Source organism: Ostrea edulis, chromosome 6 (genome assembly GCF_947568905.1).
Source record: "Ostrea edulis chromosome 6, xbOstEdul1.1, whole genome shotgun sequence".
NCBI classification, from domain to species: Eukaryota; Metazoa; Mollusca; class Bivalvia; order Ostreida; family Ostreidae; genus Ostrea; species Ostrea edulis.
This window is the reverse complement of record NC_079169.1, coordinates 47,938,362-47,958,803: the sequence shown is the minus strand read 5'-3', so window position 1 is coordinate 47,958,803 and position 20,442 is coordinate 47,938,362. Positions and strand designations below refer to the sequence as shown.

The 20,442-nt window shown below is 35.6% G+C and overlaps 2 protein-coding genes across 3 annotated transcripts in view; one reads left to right on the top strand and one right to left on the bottom strand.

Moving 5' to 3' along the window:
• Positions 1–6,420, top strand: part of LOC125646693 (serine/threonine-protein kinase 38-like) — a 36,415-nt gene extending 29,995 nt beyond the window's left edge. Inside the window, exons 8-14 of the mRNA XM_048873198.2 lie at positions 56–158; positions 1,149–1,210; positions 1,447–1,564; positions 1,672–1,795; positions 2,432–2,527; positions 2,724–2,812; positions 4,108–6,420. Of these exons, the coding sequence (XP_048729155.1) occupies positions 56–158; positions 1,149–1,210; positions 1,447–1,564; positions 1,672–1,795; positions 2,432–2,527; positions 2,724–2,812; positions 4,108–4,259 (744 nt within the window). The 3' untranslated portion in view covers positions 4,260–6,420. The remainder of the gene's footprint in view (positions 1–55; positions 159–1,148; positions 1,211–1,446; positions 1,565–1,671; positions 1,796–2,431; positions 2,528–2,723; positions 2,813–4,107) is intronic.
• Positions 6,013–20,120, bottom strand: LOC125646696 (G-protein coupled receptor 54-like). Of its 2 annotated transcripts, none has more exons than XM_048873206.2 (4): positions 19,692–20,120; positions 15,854–15,989; positions 11,239–11,429; positions 6,013–6,820 (listed from the first exon to the last, which is right to left on the bottom strand). In XM_048873206.2, exons 1-4 carry the CDS (start codon positions 19,977–19,979, stop codon positions 6,533–6,535), a joined length of 903 nt encoding a protein of 300 aa, XP_048729163.1. In that variant the 5' UTR covers positions 19,980–20,120; the 3' UTR covers positions 6,013–6,532. The 2 variants fall into 2 exon arrangements, with proteins under 2 accessions (XP_048729163.1, XP_048729162.1); XM_048873205.2 differs by having other exon boundaries at positions 6,013–6,823; positions 19,692–20,115.
• Between the last annotated feature and the right edge of the window lie 322 nt (positions 20,121–20,442).

Below are 20,442 nucleotides of genomic sequence, written 5' to 3'. Positions count from 1 at the left end.
CTCAATGTATTAATTACCAATTTTTAAAAAAAAGTTTATGTTTATATTTTTACAGGGACATATCAAATTATCGGACTTTGGCCTTTGTACAGGCCTGAAGAAATCTCATAGAACAGACTACTACAAAGATCTCAAAAATGCCAAAGCTGGAGATTTCAGTAAGTCGTGTCTCAATGTTAGTGTGCTGAAGGTGGAACAGGAAATTAGAATTTGACCCTCTCAAATTTGTGATGTACACAATATTTTGAATGACTTTCTGTCAGTATATTTTCCTGGCTGAGGAAATTTGTTATATTTATGATTTGCAGTTTGAATTATTCACTAAGTACCATTTGTACACTGCAGTTTAATTCTTGTGATTGCTCCATTCACTATATCTTTATAGGGCCTTGTTAATATTATGGATTTACTGCCAGTAGATAGTTATCTTGATAAACATCTTAGGCATTGAATATTGAAGGTCACATGAGCATACCGTAAGATTATTTTCCCTATTATGGAATGAAGGACAATATTCAGCACATTACTAATATGTGCCCCATAAAACATCAAGAAATTTTATAATGATTGAAGCATTCAATGAACTCAGAGTATTAGAATCAAGTTTACTGCCTGTCAAAAAGTTCTGGGCATCAATTGTGACGACTGTTTACATTTTACAATTGTTTCTGTGATGTCACAAAACTAGATAATTCCTCTATAATAGGAGTTAGCCAGTGTGTGCTTTAGAATACAGGTATACCCCTTCACAATATTGACACATTTCATTGTGTAATTGTGTTGAACCACACATCGTGCTTTGTTTCATATCAAAGTAAAATACCATAATGATTTATTTTCCTGGTGTTGTAACATGAATTTTACTTTGCTTGATATCTAGTAGAATTTCTGTAAAATTTTGATTTGTTATACCGGGTAAATGATTTCATTTTAAAGGCAGGAAATTGTCGCTATTACAGTACACCTAGTTCTTTGGGAATCCAATGTTCCTTTTTCTCACCTACACCAATAGTTAGGTGTTGTGTGTGCCATTTTTAAGAACACATATATATATATATATATATATATATATATATATATATATATATATATAAAATGAATTTAGTCACAGTTTTATCATGGCTTCATTCATTTAATTTTAACTCCAGGTTCAAATCCAATGGATTCAAAACGAAGGGCTGAAAGCTGGAAAAGAAATAGAAGGCAATTGGTGTGTATGACAAGGGAAATAACTCTTAAAACTTTTTATAATAAGTATTATTTTAAATGATTGTGATAATTATAAATTTTGTGTAAAATTCATACCTGTCTTCTTCAGGAAGTGTATTTGCACAATTTTCTTGAGAAAACAGAGTGTAGTCATAGGCTGTGAATTCACTTGTACGATGTTAATGGCTGTGAATTCACTTGTACGATGTTAATAAAAAAAGAGTGTGTGTATTTCAGGCCTATTCTACAGTGGGAACCCCAGACTACATTGCTCCAGAAGTATTCATGCAGACTGGTTACACCAGCAGTTGTGATTGGTGGTCATTAGGGGTCATCATGTATGAAATGTTAATAGGTAGTCCAAAATTCTGCTGATTTCTTCTAATGAATATTGTATGTACTGAATCAATACTTGTTCTTCATGTATTCTATACATTTTATGATTTGTTCAAATTTTGACAGGTTATCCTCCATTTTGTTCTGAGAATCCACAGGAGACTTATAGAAAGGTCATGAACTGGAGAGAAACTCTCGTCTTTCCGCCTGAGATGCCAATTTCCAATGAGGCTAGGGATTTAATTCAAAGGTAAATTCCATTGTATTTTCATTCTTGATTCTTTAAAAAAAAATGTGTTTCTTATCCCTTGCAACAAAATTGTGACAGTAATGGAGTGATATGTGAACAGTAGTTTTCATGTCTGGTGAGATGAAGTCCAGACAGGCAAGGAAATCTATTGACCAGATATCATCCTGTACCTGGTTAATGGATGATTATTTAATGAATTTACCCCACTGATCAGATTCAGCTATTGGATTTATGTACTTCTTGGGAGTGTAATCATTCAAGGATCAAAGTATTTTATCTCAATATCACTTGCATGCTACAGAGATTAAAGGAAGGAAGAGAAAGGCTGCCATTGATTTCTTGGTACTTACTTTGCCACCTCAAACTCTTAAGAAAGGTGTTATCTTTTTGAACCTCTAGACACGTTGCCTTCAATATCATTGAGACTTTCCTTGACATTTATGTTTTACCGACACTAAATTAACACTGGGTAAAACTCTACAGGTGGTGTAACACGGGGAGTCAATGTTAAATGCAACTTACACTGTGTATGTCGTAGACAGAAATAAATATGGTGGTGCTGAAGTACACTATTCATAAATATCTGAATTTCATATAATATTATCTTGTAATTTACCACTTCATCTGAAATTGTAGGTTTTGTTGTGATCCAGACCATAGGATAGGTGCTAGTAATCCGGACGAAATCAAGTCCCATGTTTTCTTCAGAGGAGTTGATTGGAAACACATAAGGTTCATATGTACTAAATAGTTACCACAGCTTGTCATTATAACTGTTTTCCATGACAGAAAAAATGATGATAATTAGTAGTCACATTTGTTTTCAATGGGATTAAAACTAATCTATATCCTAAACTGAGTGTTTGGTATCGTTGCTGATGATTGATTGCAATGTTTACAGTCAAATAAATTGAATTTGCTCTTTCAGAGACAGACCTGCTGCCATACCCGTGGAAGTCAAAAGCATTGATGACACATCCAACTTTGATGAATTCCCAGATATCGATCTCAAGTGGCGTATGTATTATTAGTAATTTCATTTAATGTCTGTATTTCTACCCTTCAATGGACTGAGTGTTAGTTTTTTACTTTCCTTAGTATGTATGTATATAGCACACAAATCTCCTCCCACCCCCATGTTAAACAACCCACTCCAAATAATTTGAAGTAAGGACTGTTTGTTCATTTTTTGAATAATTTTGATAACAAATTACCATCCATCATTACTATTGATAATTCTTTACTCTAGATTTTTGAAATTTTAAATACCACTTGCATTGGTCTATTGACTCTGTCTTATGTACTGTTGTTTATTCAATGTTGATGTTTTAAGACTATGTGTGCAAATTATGATTCTTAAAGAGCTATTGAAGAGATGAAGGATATTGAATAACTTTATCACTCCAAATATAAGGTACTGATATATGTGTGAAATATGTAGGGAACCGAATCTTTTTGCTTCCTGTTCACAGTCACTTCTATTGGTGTGTCCCTGGAACAACATTAAGTAGATGAAAGTATGCCCATATGTATCTGTTTATATATATATATATATATATATATATGAAATATTTATCTATATCAGTTTTAAATTGAAAATGAATATTTGTTACTTGATAATTAGATTTTGATAGTGTAATTTAGAGACACCCCATATAGAAATATATCAGCCTACTTAGCATTTTATTGTAATTACTTGTATGCCATAACTTTAAAGAATGACATCTTGTTTCTTTTGAACCTCAGTTTTCTCTGATCCTTTGCATTTCAGTATACATTGAAAACAGACAGTACATAATGTGTCTACAATTATCAGGGCTCTCACTTGATAATTTGAGAATAGAGTCACTGGAATTCAGAAAAGTAGCAACACGTGTTCAAGATATATAATGGAATAGATAATATTTATAAAAGTCAGCATTATCCAAGGGAAATAAGTATCTCAAGATACAGTTGTTTCAGTGATGTATGTGTTTCAAATGATATTTTGGAGTATTTTTAAAAATCATTTTTCACACAATTTTGCAATTTACAAGATTAAACCTCAACTGTGGGTAAAATGTGGCCTTTTCACATTGGGAATTGGGCCGTCTATTGACCCTAACTTTTGAGAATTGAGAGCCCTGTACATTATTTTTTTTTTTACTGCGTGTACTCTAGGTTTCAAATTTTATGGCACAATTTTTCATGTCATTTAAAAAAATGTTCTTCTACATTGTTGGGGGGAAAATTGTCAAGAAAATGTACATATGTACAAGTATTTGGTATGTGTTTTTTAATGCATTCTTATTATGTTAATTTTGTTTTATCAGCTGCCAACAAGGATGGGGCCCCACATCAGGGAGCTAATCATTCCGCGACAGAAGATGATCCTAAATACAAGGATTGGGTGTTCATAAACTACACATACAAACGATTCGAAGGACTCACTCAGAGGGGCAGACAGCCATTCCCTAACACGTAGGCACCGCCCTCACAAAAACAAAATGGCACTTAAGTTATTCATGTACTCAAAGGAATTGCGTAATCTCTGGACGGCTCACAAAACAACACCCCAATGTGTGTACAGGAGCTGATATTTTCCTATTTTGCAGCTTTCACTGTCTGGCGATGTACTGATATGTGTACTATGTGGATGCATTTTAGCGGGGAATACATTTTTTTCCTTAGAGATATTTTTCACCGGTTTTGTTGTGTTTTTACATGTGGCGTAGACGGTGAAATGTGTGGTTGCCAGGAGATATGGTTTGGTGTGGTTAATTTCCACCATTGTGATACAGTTTATTTTGGTTCTAGGATTAAACTAAAGACATGAGAATTATCTTTTGGTGATTATCCATTTTTCAAATTTGATGCTGAATATTATAGTTTGGAATTGGAGTAGCAAATGGATGGGATTCAAGTTCTGAAACAATGAAACATTTCTCCTTTTATGGAATATATTTTAAAGAATAAAGAAATTTCTGTTTTGTTTTCTTTAATGATAGTGTGATAATTATGTTTCATTTAGTTTGATAATGGTATTTTTGTGTTTTGTGCAGTGTCCTGTAAAACTAAATGTGAGCTAATGCAAGTTAAATGTAAAAGTATGAAAAGACTTGATAGTTGATATGCATTTTTCCAAAGATAATTGACACTGAAAGAATGATACATTCAGCTGCTTGTTCCATTGCTATGTTTACAGAGTTATGGTCCCTGCCTTGTTGACCTCTTGTAAAGTACATTCCAGCATTACCTTTATTTATTGTAATGGGAAACCATTTTTAATTTAACTTTTACCAAAGTTTTTGGAATTGATAGTTCTAAGATATTCTACACTCCAATGAGCAGAGAGGGTAGTATGTTTTTCGTTTGTAAAACATCAAAATTGTAAAGTGCAGCTGTTTTGCAGTATTCCAACTGAGTTTTCTATAAAAGTCGCTAACACGAAAATCTGTTTTGTCCATTGATTAATCAGACATTCATCATATAGTGCTCATTATATTTATTTTAGCATTTTGGAATATTAGTACATTTTTCATTCCTATCACTTCTGCTTTAGTTAGTCTGATCCTTGAAACATCATTTCAGAAAGAAAACAAGAAAATGTATGTACAAGTATGTGTAAAATAGTCATGAGAATGCTTTTCTTATTGGTTTTCGAATGACAGCCAATCACTATGTATTCAACCTGTATTAGGAGAGATCAACAACTTTTTAGATATCTGCTAAAGATGCCTTCAAGCAATAATGTTTTTGTAGTTTAAGCATATTGTATTTTGATTTGGTAAATTGTTCAGTGAAGTGATAATATAGTTATCAAGAACTTGTATAACTTCTTTCATATCATTATTTTTTTGCTAGCGATATTAATATTGAGCATTGTTTTGATATTTAAGATGTTTTAGATTGGATGATTGCATATGTGAACTAGGTTATGTATAGACGTTATGTGTGATACAATTGTTGATTTTTAAAATAATTTATAATTGTTTAATGCTGATTGTAGAGATCTAGCATGATTTACATGAACATGTAATATGACACAAAATGGACAGAGGTTGAAAGAATGAGTAAATGTTTGGTATATGCGTACACCAGAATTTGATATAAACACAAGTTTAGCATCATGTTTTTAAACATTACTCACTTTCATTTCGGCGTAATCTTTGTTTGACTCACCATTCTTCTTTCTCTACCTCATGTAATACCTGTACAGGCTTCAGAACATCATGTTATACATATATGTAACAATTTTTTTATTTTAAGCTCCCATAAACACAATATGACAAACACATATAAATGAAAAAATATCAAGAAATGAACATTCAAAGAAATTTTTCCATTCTTTCATGTGGAACTGCTTTATGTCAGTGTTGAAATATTTTGGTGCCATAGCAGTTTGTTAAGTATATAACATTTGCTGTGATGTCTATCTGTTAACAATTTTAATTCCGAAGATTTTGTTTTAACTGAATTGACTTTCTGGTTGAAGTCGTAGTAGCAATAACTCAGTTGTAGTACACAATAACAATCGCTCCCACAAAGAGTTCAAAGGTTAAGATTCACCTGGGATGTGTCAGTCACTGTGATATGTAGAATTGTCTCCTTATGGTGAATGTTGACAATAAAATATTACCAACCAATGTATTTTTTGTTTCTTCAATTTTCTGATGGCAATAGAAATATTGATATTTTTTACTAAGCCCTTCATATATGACCAAAGTGATACCAAAGCCATCATGCAGAAGGGCTCTCTCAATGAACACAGTGACACATGGTATTTAGCTTGATAACCAATGCCTTTCTTACAGTTGCATTCATGAATGCATATACAAAAGGATTCATGCAAGAATTAGCATATGATAATGTATGAGCAAATAATTTGAATTTCAGTACAGGCATTGTTCTTGGAAAGTTAGGATCCAGATCACCCCATAGAACTAAAACTTGTACAGGACCCCATGAACAGGCAAACAGAAGGATTAAAACCACCACTGTCTTGGTCGCCTTCCTAGTACGATGTGTTGACTTTGTTTTCTTCGTCTGCTAATGACAAATAAAGAAGTTGATATACTACCTGTAGAAACCTTTGTGATGTGCTTAATACAAATTCCAAACCCACTACTCGGAGCATATCTATAATTTGTATAGATGTTTGTATTTTCAAAACCCATGGACTTGGATAATGGATCTACATTGTAAGTTTCATTTACAACTTATATACATACATATCTGAAAAAAATCTTGTTATGGATTATTAAAAGAGGAGAATATATTCAATATGTTGAAAATGAAGTCCTTTAACATACATTTAAATTTATAGGGGTGGTGGTGTTGCAATTGTAGTATAAAGTTGTCTGGAAAAAGATTTAAAACCCAGATTTGAGCATTTAATTTACAGATCACCAGTTCTTAAAAGTTACTCCACTGAGCTAACCAAGGACATAAAGGACCAGGAAATGCTGATTTTTTCCCCATTGTATACAATGTAAGGAGGTCAATGATGATGTGTTATTCTACCATACAAAGGATTAACACATCATTATTATATAATAGACAACTCCTTACAATTACAAATGGGAAAACACATCAGCATTTAACTAGTCGCTCAGGTTACCTATTATAATTGGTTGTCGGTTATCATCAGTCATATATCGTGCGTTAACACTTTTTAGAATATCAAATTCTTCTCGTTTGGTACCTGGTTATTTTTCATCAAGTTGGGTATGGAACAGATTTTGGGAAACTAAAACTAAATTTCATGGTTACTGCATCGCTAGGGTCAAAACCTTATAACAATGATGAAAACTTTAAAAAGCTTTTTGCCAAATTCATGGTCCCTGGGTCATGGGTGCTGGTGCTAGGGCAGGGCTTTATGGTTCATACAGTGAAAATGCATTATTTCTATCAAAATCTTATAATGAAACTGAGTGCATAGTAATAATGATAAGAGAAACCTTTATCAAAATTATGAAATTAATGGCCCTTTGGCCATGGGTTCTGTTGCTAGGATGTCATAGCAAAAATGTGTTCCTTTAGCTTGTTTCCCCTCCTGGGACCTAGACCTTCAATAGCTGCTCCATCTTCCTCCTGGTGTAACCTCTGTTTATTGTTAGCCTATACAGGTCCATTCTCCATGAGTTCTTGAGTCTTCCTCTTTGTCTTTTCCCCTGGGGATTACAGAACTGGGCCTGTTGAGTGATGTCGTTGGGTAGTTTTCATAGCATGTGTCTGATCCATCTCCATCTTCTCATGATCTCCACATCTACTGGTAGGTGGTGGTTCTCTGCCATAGATCTGTATTGGTGATTGTATCTGGCCAGTGAATTCAAAGGATTTTCCGTAAACGTGTTGGCGAGTGTCTGGTTTTTTCGAATGTTTGCTTTTGTCATACGTTTGAGTTAAATAGGCGAATTTGGTATGCATTCTGAGGTAGATGCTGTAAATCACTCCGAGTTTTACATGTTTAGAACTGGATATGTTGATTTTCAATACCTGGGTCTTATGTGGATGGATGTCGAGGCCTACTTGTGATGAGACGATGTCTTGTCTTGTATCTGTTGATGACTGTGTGAAAACAGAACCAAATCATCTGCAAAGTTTAAGTCATCCAGTTGTGTCTATAGGGTCCACTGGATGCTGGATTTTGTCCCATATGTTGTCTTCATTATCCAATCAATGGTAAGAAGAGAAACGGAGATAGAATACATCCTTGACAAACGCCTGTTTTTACATTGAATCGTTATGTCAGCTTCCCTCCATGGTTTCCCTACTTGACACATAATTCTTTCATATGACTGCACTATCAGTTTTAGCAATTTTGATGGTATCTTGTAGAGCCGATGTAACTTCCAAAGGGTGTCACGGTGAAGGCTGTCAATGTTTTTGCAATCATCAACAATTTAAAGGAATAGCTCAAAAATGATCTGTTGAGTTGCGATCTGGTCCGTGCAGGATCTCTTGCGTTGAAAGCCCGCCTGGTTGTCTCGGAGCTTTTCATCAACTACCTCTCTCATATGCTCCTGGATAATCCTTTTTAAAAGATTCCACAGTACTGATAGGAGTGTAATGTCTCGGTAGTTTTCACAGTTGCTGATGTCTCCTTTGGTAACTTTATGATATGTCCCTCTTTCCAATCTGTAAGTATTTCTTCCTTGTTCCATAGCTTCTCAAACGGAGAAAGCAGCATCCCTATCATTGTCTCAATGTCTACCTTGGGGGCCTCCACTGGTATTCCGTTCTTCGTCGTCTTGATTGCACATGTCATCTCTTCTTTTGTTGGCTTATCACACTTCATGTTTAGGTCTCTTTCTACTTCTAAGATGTCTGAGGGGTTGCTTGGAGCTAGCCTGTTTAGCAGTTCTTCAAAATGTTCAGCCCTTCTTTCGAGTTGTTATTCCGAATCAATGATGGTCTGTCCTTGTTTGTTTCTGATGAGGCTTTCCAATGGGCTGTGTTTGTCTTCTAATGTTCTGGTTGTGTTATAGGGTCCTTTCGTGTCCCTCCAGGGCCTCTTGTTTCGCCTTATCAGCCAGGTGCCATATATATCTTCTTTTGTCTTTCTTAACACTATGCCAAACTTCTTTGTGGGCTCCGGTGCTCTTCGCCTGTGCTACAACTTTGTTTGCTCTTGTCCAGCTTGCATTTATTGCTTCTTTCTTCTGTTTTATTGTCTAAATTCTTTCTTGCATCCAGTATTTTATCACAGGTTTTTTTTATAGCATCTCTTTTTCTCTTGCTATAAACTCTTACAGGGGTCATGCCCTCTGGGTGTTCTGCATTTTCATCTTCATGTCCTGAGTAGAGCAGGAGTTCAACTTTAGCCAGTCCTGCATGGCCGGCTTGCAACAATCTCAAGCATCCGAAGAAAGAGTGGGCGACCAAAACAACTTGACGCCGCACAATATAGAAGAGGGCAAATGCTGGCTGGCAGTCGTGGAATAATGCGAGAACAACAGTAGCTAATAGGGATGAATGGGGATGCTGTTAAGTTTTTATGTGCCAACAGACATGAGGATTGGTGATGGTAAACACAATAATAATGAAGAGAAAAGCCTCTTCAAAATTGTTAAATTTATGGCCCCTGGATCAAGGGTGAGGATATATAGCCCAGATAGTAAAAATGCATTATTTAAAAATCTGCTTTACCCCTGTACAACTTTATATTAACAAAAGCTATATATGGTTATGAAAACCGTCCTACTACCATAATTGTTCAGGATTCGTTCTCTAGACTGGGTTTAAATAGATATATGGAAATGTATTAGATATTTTATAAAATATCTTCATTGGTTCCGTGTAATGTGAAGAAATTATGTATACATACTTATAAAAAGCATGTAGCTTCTACCACAATTGTGAAATTCCTTCCACTTGGGCCAGGGGATTAGGCTTCAGGGTGGGGCCAATATGGATAAGTAGTGAAAATGCATTTAATGATTTAAAGCTTCTGTGCATTGTGAAAAAATATTGTGTAGATGGCTACAAAAAGCGCATCGCTAATTAGAGAAATTTGTAAAATGCCTTAGTTGAGGCCTTAGGGCGGGTTAAAATGGGTATATTATTTAGTGAATATGATTAAAAATTGTCTTCTTACTTCTGCATCTGTGTATTGTAATACATATTGTATGTATGCATGCATAGTTATGAAGACAATGTAGCTCTCTACCAAGATTGTGAAATTCCCTACCCCCTTGAAAGAGATTTATTGATTGATTAAATATTGTTTAACGTCCCCCTCGAGAATATTTCACTCATATGAAGACGTCACCACTGCCGGTGAAGGGCTGCAAAATTTAGGCTTATGCTCGTCTCTTACGACCATTGAGCAGGGAGGGATCTTTATCGTGCCACACCTGCTGTGTCATGGAACCTCTGTTTTTGCGGTCTCATCCGAAGGACCACCCCATTTAGTCGCCTCTTACGACAAGCAAGGGATACTGAGGACCTATTCTAACCCGGATCCCCTCGGGATGAAAGGGATTTGACCGTGTGACCTCAAAATATATATGGGTCATTCACTCCTCACAAAGTATCAGTGTACCAAGATTAATGTATGTCAAGGATATTGAGCAGACAACATCTTCCTATGTCCAGAATAGATTGGCCCTTAACCTTTGATCTTTTGACCTGAAAATCAATAGGGATAACCAACCCACATATGAAATATCATTACGATGAAGTGTATACTTCTTAAGATATTGAGCGGACAACATGTGATCTACCGACCAACTGACATACCGACCAATCGACATACCGACCGACAGGTGCAAAACAATATGTCCCTCCTCTCTCTCTCTCTCTCATTACTAGGAGTTTGTGAGGAATACGGACTTGATCACTTATGTCATTCCAATAATATTTGTTGCTTTAGTATCGTTTCTTATTTTTTAAACACTGGTTTAAAATTCATTTTAAAGCCCAAACTAACTCTCTGCAACAAATGCCATAAATTATCATACCTCTTTCAACGTTGCCTCATTTCGTGTATGCAAAGTATACAGTATTTTTGCATAAGACGTCATAATAGCCAACAGAGGAATTCCGTATGTCGTCAGCACCAGTATAACGCCCGAGACCTTCAAGGAAACTGTACTTGACCACTCGGTGTTGTATTCAAGGATTGTGCGTGGCACCGACAAAACGGCAGATACTTAAAAATAGTCAAAAGAAAGTGTAAATAGATTGAAAAATATTTATATCTACTGATACTTAAAGTAATCAGAAATATACAAAATGAATTTACCCAATCCTTGGTTATCAGTATTTCAAACAAGAGGCCCATGGACCACATCGCTAACCTGAGTCACCTTTGCCCATATTTTAACATTTTCCCTATATATTCGCATGTAAAACTTTGATCCCCATAGTGGCTCCACCCTACCCCCGGGACCATGATTTTAATAAACTTGAATCTGCACCATGTCAGGAAGCTGTAATGTAAATTTGAACTTTTCTGGCCCAGTGGTTCTTGAGAAATAGATTTTAAAAGATTTTCCCTAAACATGTTCGCATGTAAAACTTTGATCACCTTTTGTGGCCCCATCCTACCCATGGGGATCAGGATTTTAACAAACTTGAATATTCATTGTGTTTTATGTTGGGAAGCTGCCATATAAATTTGAACTTTTCTGGTCCAATTGTTCTTCAGAAGATTTTGAAAGATTTTTTCAAACGACAGACAACGGTAAGTTTTGATCAGAAAAGATCACTTAAGCCTTCAGCTCAGGTGAGCTAAAAATGTCGTAAATAGATACAATTACATATTGCTAATGTACATTCATAATTCTCTCCTCTGCTGTTCCTTTGGGGCCGTAGGTTTCTTTGAAGACGAGGGAGTGATGTTGAGAAGGAGAAGATGACAGAACGAATTCGCGAAAACGAAGGATGAAATGTACCATACAACATAGATAAACGAACCTCAAACACCCTACCCGAACATGCGCGGATTTAGAGGAGGGGGGAGGTTTCCACGAATTTGCAAAGCATATGCTATCACGACTTACTAAAAGCAAATTAATTATCACATTTGGTCGTTAAGTAATGGGGTCGGAACCAAATCACAAAATTATCATGGAATAAAAGTGTTCTCAAAGGAATTTATATCGGAACGATTTATTTGATATCTTTCTTTCATTTACAATTTATATACATGTAATTATCGGTCTTTGATGTAACAACTTTATTCACATTTGGTTAGGATTTGACCATTATGGAGCGCCAAATTAACATAAACTCAAATAATTGAGGATATCTTTAATTATTTAAGATATCATCAATTCATTTGATGCGAACAACAATTCAATTAACGATTTCTTCAAGCAATTAATGATAACGTCAAATCTAAATTGTCACGCACATTAATTGAAATGTTGATAGCATTAATTCTGCTGAAATTTTGCTCGTTATAATTGAATTGTTGCTCTCTTCATTCGAATTGATAATATCAACAATTGAATTGATGCGCACAATAACTCAATGAAGAGAGCAATAATTCTACGAAAGCGCAACTCAATTAATATGCACAATACTTGAATTATTGTTTTATTCAATTGATTTATTGCGCACATCAATTCAGTTGATACGCGCGGTAATTCTTTTAAGGAGGTACTCTACATCGTCACAATGGCTGACTTCCTTTTAAAATATGGATAAAAATATGAATATCAGCAATATTTTTCTATTTATTTCAAATATTATTGCCTAGCTGAGTAGCTCAGCAGGTTAGCATGTCGATTGCTGAAATGTAGATTGAGGATTCGAGTCCATCAGGGTTTTAAAAAAATTTTCAGATTGCTTTCTACTAAAACTGCATTTTTTGACTACATAAAGTAAATTTAAAAGTTTCTAATTTCAAAATAAATGTTGCACATATCCTCCACTTTCCATCTATTTCAAACACTGGTGTAGCATTCCTCCTTAAAGAGAGTAATAATTTAATAAGAGCTATCTTTAATTCAGCATCTCCAAAATTTAATGAAAGACCTCTTTAATTAAATTGTTGCTTTCTTTTAACGAAGTCAATTATTCAATTGATGCGCGCTTCAAATTAATTTATACACGCAATAATAATTCAAGTGATGCGCGCATCAATTCAATTTATGAGAGCAATAGTTGATTTGATGCTCGCATCAATTCATATCCGAAATGCAATTAATGATCTCTTGAAATGTTGCTCTCTTTAAAACAATCCAATAACCCAATTAATGCACGATTCAAATCAATTATTGTCAATAATTCGATTGATGCGCGTATCAATTCAATGGATAAGAGCGCAATAATTGAATTCATCACATCTTCAAACAATCAATGATATCCTCAATTATATGCGTTTTTGTTAATTTGGCGCCCCATAACTTATTTCAGATATTTTACGCCTTTCAAACTTAATAACAAACTTCTGGACAAATTCAGTAATGTAATCCTTTATCTAACGCTTGCATTGTCATAAGGTTATTGAATTTAGAACAGTTTCGATTGTCACTTTTTCATTCATCATTAGAAATTGACCAAAGAGATATTGTACAATCATTCATCAGGCATGGAATTCGAATATTTTCGATAAATCAAGCATATAGCATAGGTCCTACCCCCTCCCCCAGTACAATATACTTTACCCACTATTTTTACATGCAAAAACAGTTATATACTAGCGGCAAAAAGAAACTGTGCATTATTTAATATATGATTAAATAAAAAATAACAATGAACAAATTTTATTTTTTGTAATACTGTTAACAAATGTATTCGTTGCAACATTTCATAATCCATTAATGTTAATGTCGAATAACGTCAATTTCAGCACACTCGAAAGACACTGGTATTCGAACTTGAATTAACAAAGTTAATAACGTTTGTGACCACCATTTGCATTCACGCATGCTTGACAACGGTGCCTCATTGATGCCACTAAAGTGTTCAAAAATGCTTTAGGGATGTTGTTCCAGATGTTGATTAAAGCCTGGCCTAAATCAGCCAATGTCACTGGCTGATTTGGTAAACGACGTAGACGTCGTTCCATTTCATCCCAGACGTGCTCGATCAACGATAAATCGGGGGGAACAGCTGGCCAAGGCAAGACATCGACATTCTGTTGAACAAAAAAGTCCCTGACTACACGTGCAACATGTGGCCTTGTGTTGTCTTGCTGCATAGTGATGTGATTTTGTTGTCTCTGTATGAAGGGTATCACATGGCGTTGAATAATTTCGTCTCGATAGCGTACGCCGGTGAGATTTCCTATGACAATTTGTAGAGGGGTCCTTCCGCGTGCTGTTACATGTATTCCACCCCACACCATAACGCTACCTCCACCGAATTGTCGACGTTGCACAACACAAGCCTCCTGGTACCGCTCCCCAACGCGACGATACACTCTACAACGGCCATCACTGCTATCCAAATGAAATCTGGATTCTTCGGTGAACAGAATATTGGCCCAGTCCTGTATTCTGAATCGCAGATGTCGTCTGCACCACGCTATTCTAGCGATAAGATGACGTTGAAGCAGTATTGGGCGCACCGCTGGACGTCTTGGTCTGATGTTGTGCTCGCGCAGACGATTACGCACAGTTCATGGACTGATTGGTCAAAGTCCAGAAATGCTACGAGCAGTCAAACTTGCTGTCTGGAAAGGATTTCTCAGGTGCACAAGTCTAATGTGATTATCCTGTCGACGCGACGTCACACGAGGACGCCCAGAACGTGGTCGATCCCGAGTGTTAACAGATTGTTGGAAACGTCTCCATAATGACTGGATGGTGTTCCGATGAACTCCAAAGTGTATTGCTACGATATGTTGTGCCATTCCAGCTTGAAGCATCCCAACAGCACGATTACGTTGATTTTCGCTGAGTCGTGGTATAACAGAAGGGTAAATTTTGTCAAAACTAAAGTGCTTTCCTTAACGAATAGTGTCCAAACAAACCTTTTACACTTCTTACTTCAAACAGTATTGGCCAGTAAAACTCGTGCGTACGAACACTTCAATAAACAAGATGTGTTCACTAACCATGAAAAAGTCCGTTCAACTGAGTCGGGTACTATCCGATATTGTTAAACATCACCTTTATCGATTGTTTAGATTTTAAATATAAACAATAAATATAGAAAAATTATACTAAATTTTATAATGCACAGTTTCTTTTTTCCCGCTAGTATACATTTATGATTACATGCAAAGTTTGATTCACCGGTTGGTTGATTCCTACTTTTAATAGCAAATACCAGTTAGTAAAAGTAGTTGAAAAGTATAATTATTTGAATTAAATTCAAGCACCAAAGGATCAAACATCCTATCCACCCCATTTATTTTTAAAGAGGATTTTTTTTTCTTGCCAAATGTTCACCCCCTCCCCCTCCTTTAGGGAAATATCCTGGATCTGCGCATGCCAAATATTTGATGGATATAGACATGGGATACAGTCATTTGACGTTAACTGTCAAAAGATTAGCTGTTTCCCATTCCAATTCTCAATGACCGTGTAGCGTGTGAAAGTGGGGCGAGAATTCCATCGTCATCGGAAAAAAAAACCTATTTATGATACTACTGTTAGAATATCTAAGTATGGTGCTGACCGATCCAAACACCTAAGGAAATCACACTGGATGTTTTTGTGTTCCTCCACCGCATTGATTTTATCGGATACGCAACAGCATGGTACCTATCAATTGTCATTGCCATCAACGTCCAACAGGTCACGTGGACTGTTACCTAAAAACCAAACATTAAACAATCAACGTCTGACAAGTCACAAGACCAAACATTACACAATCAACGTTCAACAGGTCACATGACCAAACATTACACAATCAACGTCCAATAAGTCACATGACCAAACATTAACCAATCAACGTCAAATAGGTCACTGGAACTGTTACCAAATAATTAAGTTTTGATAGCTGAAATACATTGTATCATTTTAAAAACATAGAGTTTATATTGATGTATGATATAAATTAAAAATACTTATTATCATCATCAAAAGATTAGAATAAGAAAAACGAAGAAAGAAAACCAACAGCAAAGAACAAAAGGAGTGGATCCAAGAAGGAAAGCAAAGAATACAATTATTGGTATGGGATTTCTAGGCTTATATTCTGAATATCCACTTAATGTTATACTTTATCATGATTATGCATTAGTTTTGATTTTGAACTTTTGAATTGATCTGCTTCAACTATTTTTTTAATGATGAATTCCAAATTACCTTTAAGGAATAAATTTTTGATTGTTTGTATCATATAAGGGGGGGGGGGGGGGTGCATCAGCCGCGATAATCAGCATCGGCAAAACCAATTATGCTGGAATCATCTCCCGCTTCCACTGTGTATGAAATAACTTAAACATCCATTCATGTTCTTATTTAGGTTAAGTTGAAATGTCATTGATTTTATTGAAAAATAGAATACATTGAGACAGGATAGGTTTACGTTGAAACAATATAGGTTTACATTGAGACAGGATATGTTTACAGTGAGAGAAGATAGGTTTACATTGAGACAGGATATGTTTACAGTGAGAGAAGATAGGTTTACATTGAGACAGGATATGTTTACATTGTTACAGGATATGTTTACATTGAAACAGGATATGTTTACAGTGAGTGAAGATAGGTTTACATTGAGACAGGATAGGTTTACATTGATACAGGATAGGTTTACATTGAGACAGGATATGTTTACATTGATACAGGATTTATATAGGATAGGTTTACATTGAAACAGGATATGTTTACATTTATATAGGATAGGTTTACATTGATACAGGATAGGTTTACATTGAGACAGGATAGGTTTACATTGATACAGGATATGTTTACAGTGAGAGAAGATAGGTTTACATTGAGACAGGATATGTTTACAGTGAGAGAAGATAGGTTTACATTGAGACAGGATATGTTTACAGTGAGAGAAAATAGGTTTACATTGAGACAGGATATGTTTACATTGATACAGGATATGTTTACATTGAAACAGGATATGTTTACAGTGAGTGAAGATAGGTTTACATTGATGCAGGATGGGTTTACATTGAGACATGATAGGTTTACATTGAGACAGGATAGGTTTACATTGATACAGGATATGTTTACATTGAAACAAGATAGGTTTACATTGAAACAGGATATGTTTACATTTATATAGGATAGGTTTACATTGATACAGGATAGGTTTACATTGAGACAGGATAGGTTTACATTGATACAGGATATGTTTACAGTGAGAGAAAATAGGTTTACATTGAGACAGGATATGTTTACATTGAGACAGGATAGGTTTATATTGAGACAGGATAGGTTTATATTGAAACAGGATAGGTTTATATTGATACAGGATATGTTTACATTGATACAGGATATGTTTACATTGAAACAGGATAGGTTTACATTGAGACAGGATAGGTTTACATTGAGACAGGATAGGTTTACATTGAAACAGGATAGGTTTATATTGAGACAGGATAGGTTTACATTGAGACAGGATAGGTTTACATTGATACAGGATATGTTTACATTGAAACAGGATAGGTTTACATTGAGACATGATAGGTTTACATTGAGACATAATAGGTTTATATTGAGACAGGATAGGTTTATATTGAGACAGGATAGGTTTATATTGAGACAGGATAGGTTTACATTGAGACAGGATATGTTTATATTGAGACAGGATAGGTTTATATTGAGACAGGATAGGTTTACATTGAGACAGGATAGGTTTACATTGAGACAGGATAGGTTTACATTGAAACAGGATAGGTTTACATTGAAACAGGATATGTTTACATTTATATAGGATAGGTTTACATTGATAGAGGATAGGTTTACATTGAGACAGGATAGGTTTACATTGAGACAGGATAGGTTTACATTGAGACAGGATAGGTTTACATTGAGACAGGATAGGATAATTTATTTTTTACATTTACTTTCGTTTCTGTCGGAATTCCCAGCCGAAATTAAAATAGAAGTACTACATTTATCAAGATTGCCTCACCGGTGTTATAGAGCCAGACCCCCCCCCCCCCCCCCTAGTGAGACTCTCCCCCCCCCCCCCCCCGGAAGTTTGGCTCTAGAGTGAGCCTTCCCCCGCGGAAGTCTGGCTCTAGGTGAGCCTTTCCCCCGGAAGTATGGCTCTAGAGTGGGCCTCCCCCCGTTAGTCTCGCTCTAGAGTTCCCCCCCCCCCCCCAGCATACTTGCTATAGAATAAACCTTACCCCCAGGGGAAGACTCACTCTAGAGCCTTAACACCCTCTTGAAGTCTCGCTCTAGAGGGACACCCCCATTTTCATCCACTCGTATGCGAACTATGAAAGAAATTTTAGCTTATCAGACAGGGAATCACTAACCTACCTATAACTACCTACCTCTCTACCTGAAGTTGTACAAGTTTAAAAGCATAACCGATATCTGTACGCAGATGAAAAGAAACATAAATTCGAAATTTCCCCATTTCATTTTTCAAACTTCTAAAACTAACCAAAGCATAGGTATTGTGCGGGTCAAGAAAAAGATCTTGGTATCTAACAATCTCATTAAAGTGATTATAGTAGTTAACCAGGAATGAATGAAGGGGGAAGTCCTGCTAGGGGTGGGTGGGTCTGACTCTACAACTAGCGATATAGTAGGTCTTAAAATTCCCATGGGGAAGTCTGGCTCTAGAGTGAGACTTCCCAGGAGGTTCTCCTGCTCTAGAGTGAGCCTTCCCTCAGGGGGAAGCCTCACTCTAGAGCCATGCTTCCGGGGGGAAAGCTCACTCTAGAACCAGGCTTCCGGGGGAAAGGCTCACTCTAGAGCCAGGCTTCCGGGGGGCGGGGGGGGGGGGTCTCATTATGGGGAAAGGCTCACTTTACAACACCGGCAATGGTGACGTCTCCACATGAGTGAAAAATCCTCGAGCGGGACGTTAAATAATATATACAACCAACCAACAAATGGAAATAATAGTCATTTCCTCGTGAATGCACTGCAGTTATGAACAATGCACGTATATAATAATCTTGATAAATATACAAGACAAATCTGTTTTAAATTTAATGTGATCCATGTACATCTAAGTGTTTATAAATATGTATATAAATAATGGGAGTTACATGTTACTTTTAATCAATTAGATATTACTTTTAATTGATTAGATATTACTTTTAATTGATTAGATATTACTTTTAATTATTTAGATATTACTTTTAATTGATTAGATATTACTTTTAATTGGTTAGATATTACTTTTAATTAATTATATATTACTTTTAATTGATTAGATATTACTTTTAATTGATTAGATATTAAACCAGTTCACAAGTTATGATTGTGGCTAAGGTCTTAGTTACAGACAAACCTAATAATCTACAATACCACTTAATAATCTACAATACCACTTAATAATCTACAATACCATGTATTATTTTTCTTACTGCGGAGAAAAATTCCACGAGATTGCTGTACTTGATCAACACAGGGAAGTTGCCTATGAACATCAGGAGTGTCGGAGGTACCACGATCGTTAGGAAAGCGATGTCTGCAATGGCCAGACTCAAGATGTAAATGGTGGTAGCCGATTTCACAGCGTGTCTGCAGATAATGTAAATGACCGTGATGTTCCCCATTACTCCGACGACGATGATAATCACCCATATTACAATCAGCGGTAACCTTTCATAGTCATTTAACATCGAATCATCTGTCCTTGTGGAATTATTCATCTGCTGAAAGTAAAAGTTAAACCCGAACTTAGCTGATCACAATTACAAACGCAAGTTTTATTTTCATAGAAACAAAGACAAACTTGTTCAGAGACAACTAGTGTTACACGTCTTTGATTTTCCAATCCTCCATCAACAATCAGTCTTTGTTATTTAAGGACAATATTAAGACTGTTTGCTTGGGTTTACAACATCCGTTAAGGCCCTGTTGACGTCCATGCACATTAGGGGTTCTCTTATAGCAATTCGAAAAACTATTCCATTTCTTGGAACTCTGACATTGTTCTTCTTAATTAAATTAAATGCACTGATTATAAGATTTTAACCAATTTGATTGGAGCATTTTCATTCTCTTTGCGAAGACAATACTTTTGATATAAGATAGTATGAACTTTTAAAGATTGTTTTGGGAGAAAATTTGGTCTAAAAAACCATGGATAAACATTTGGTCTAGAAAACCATG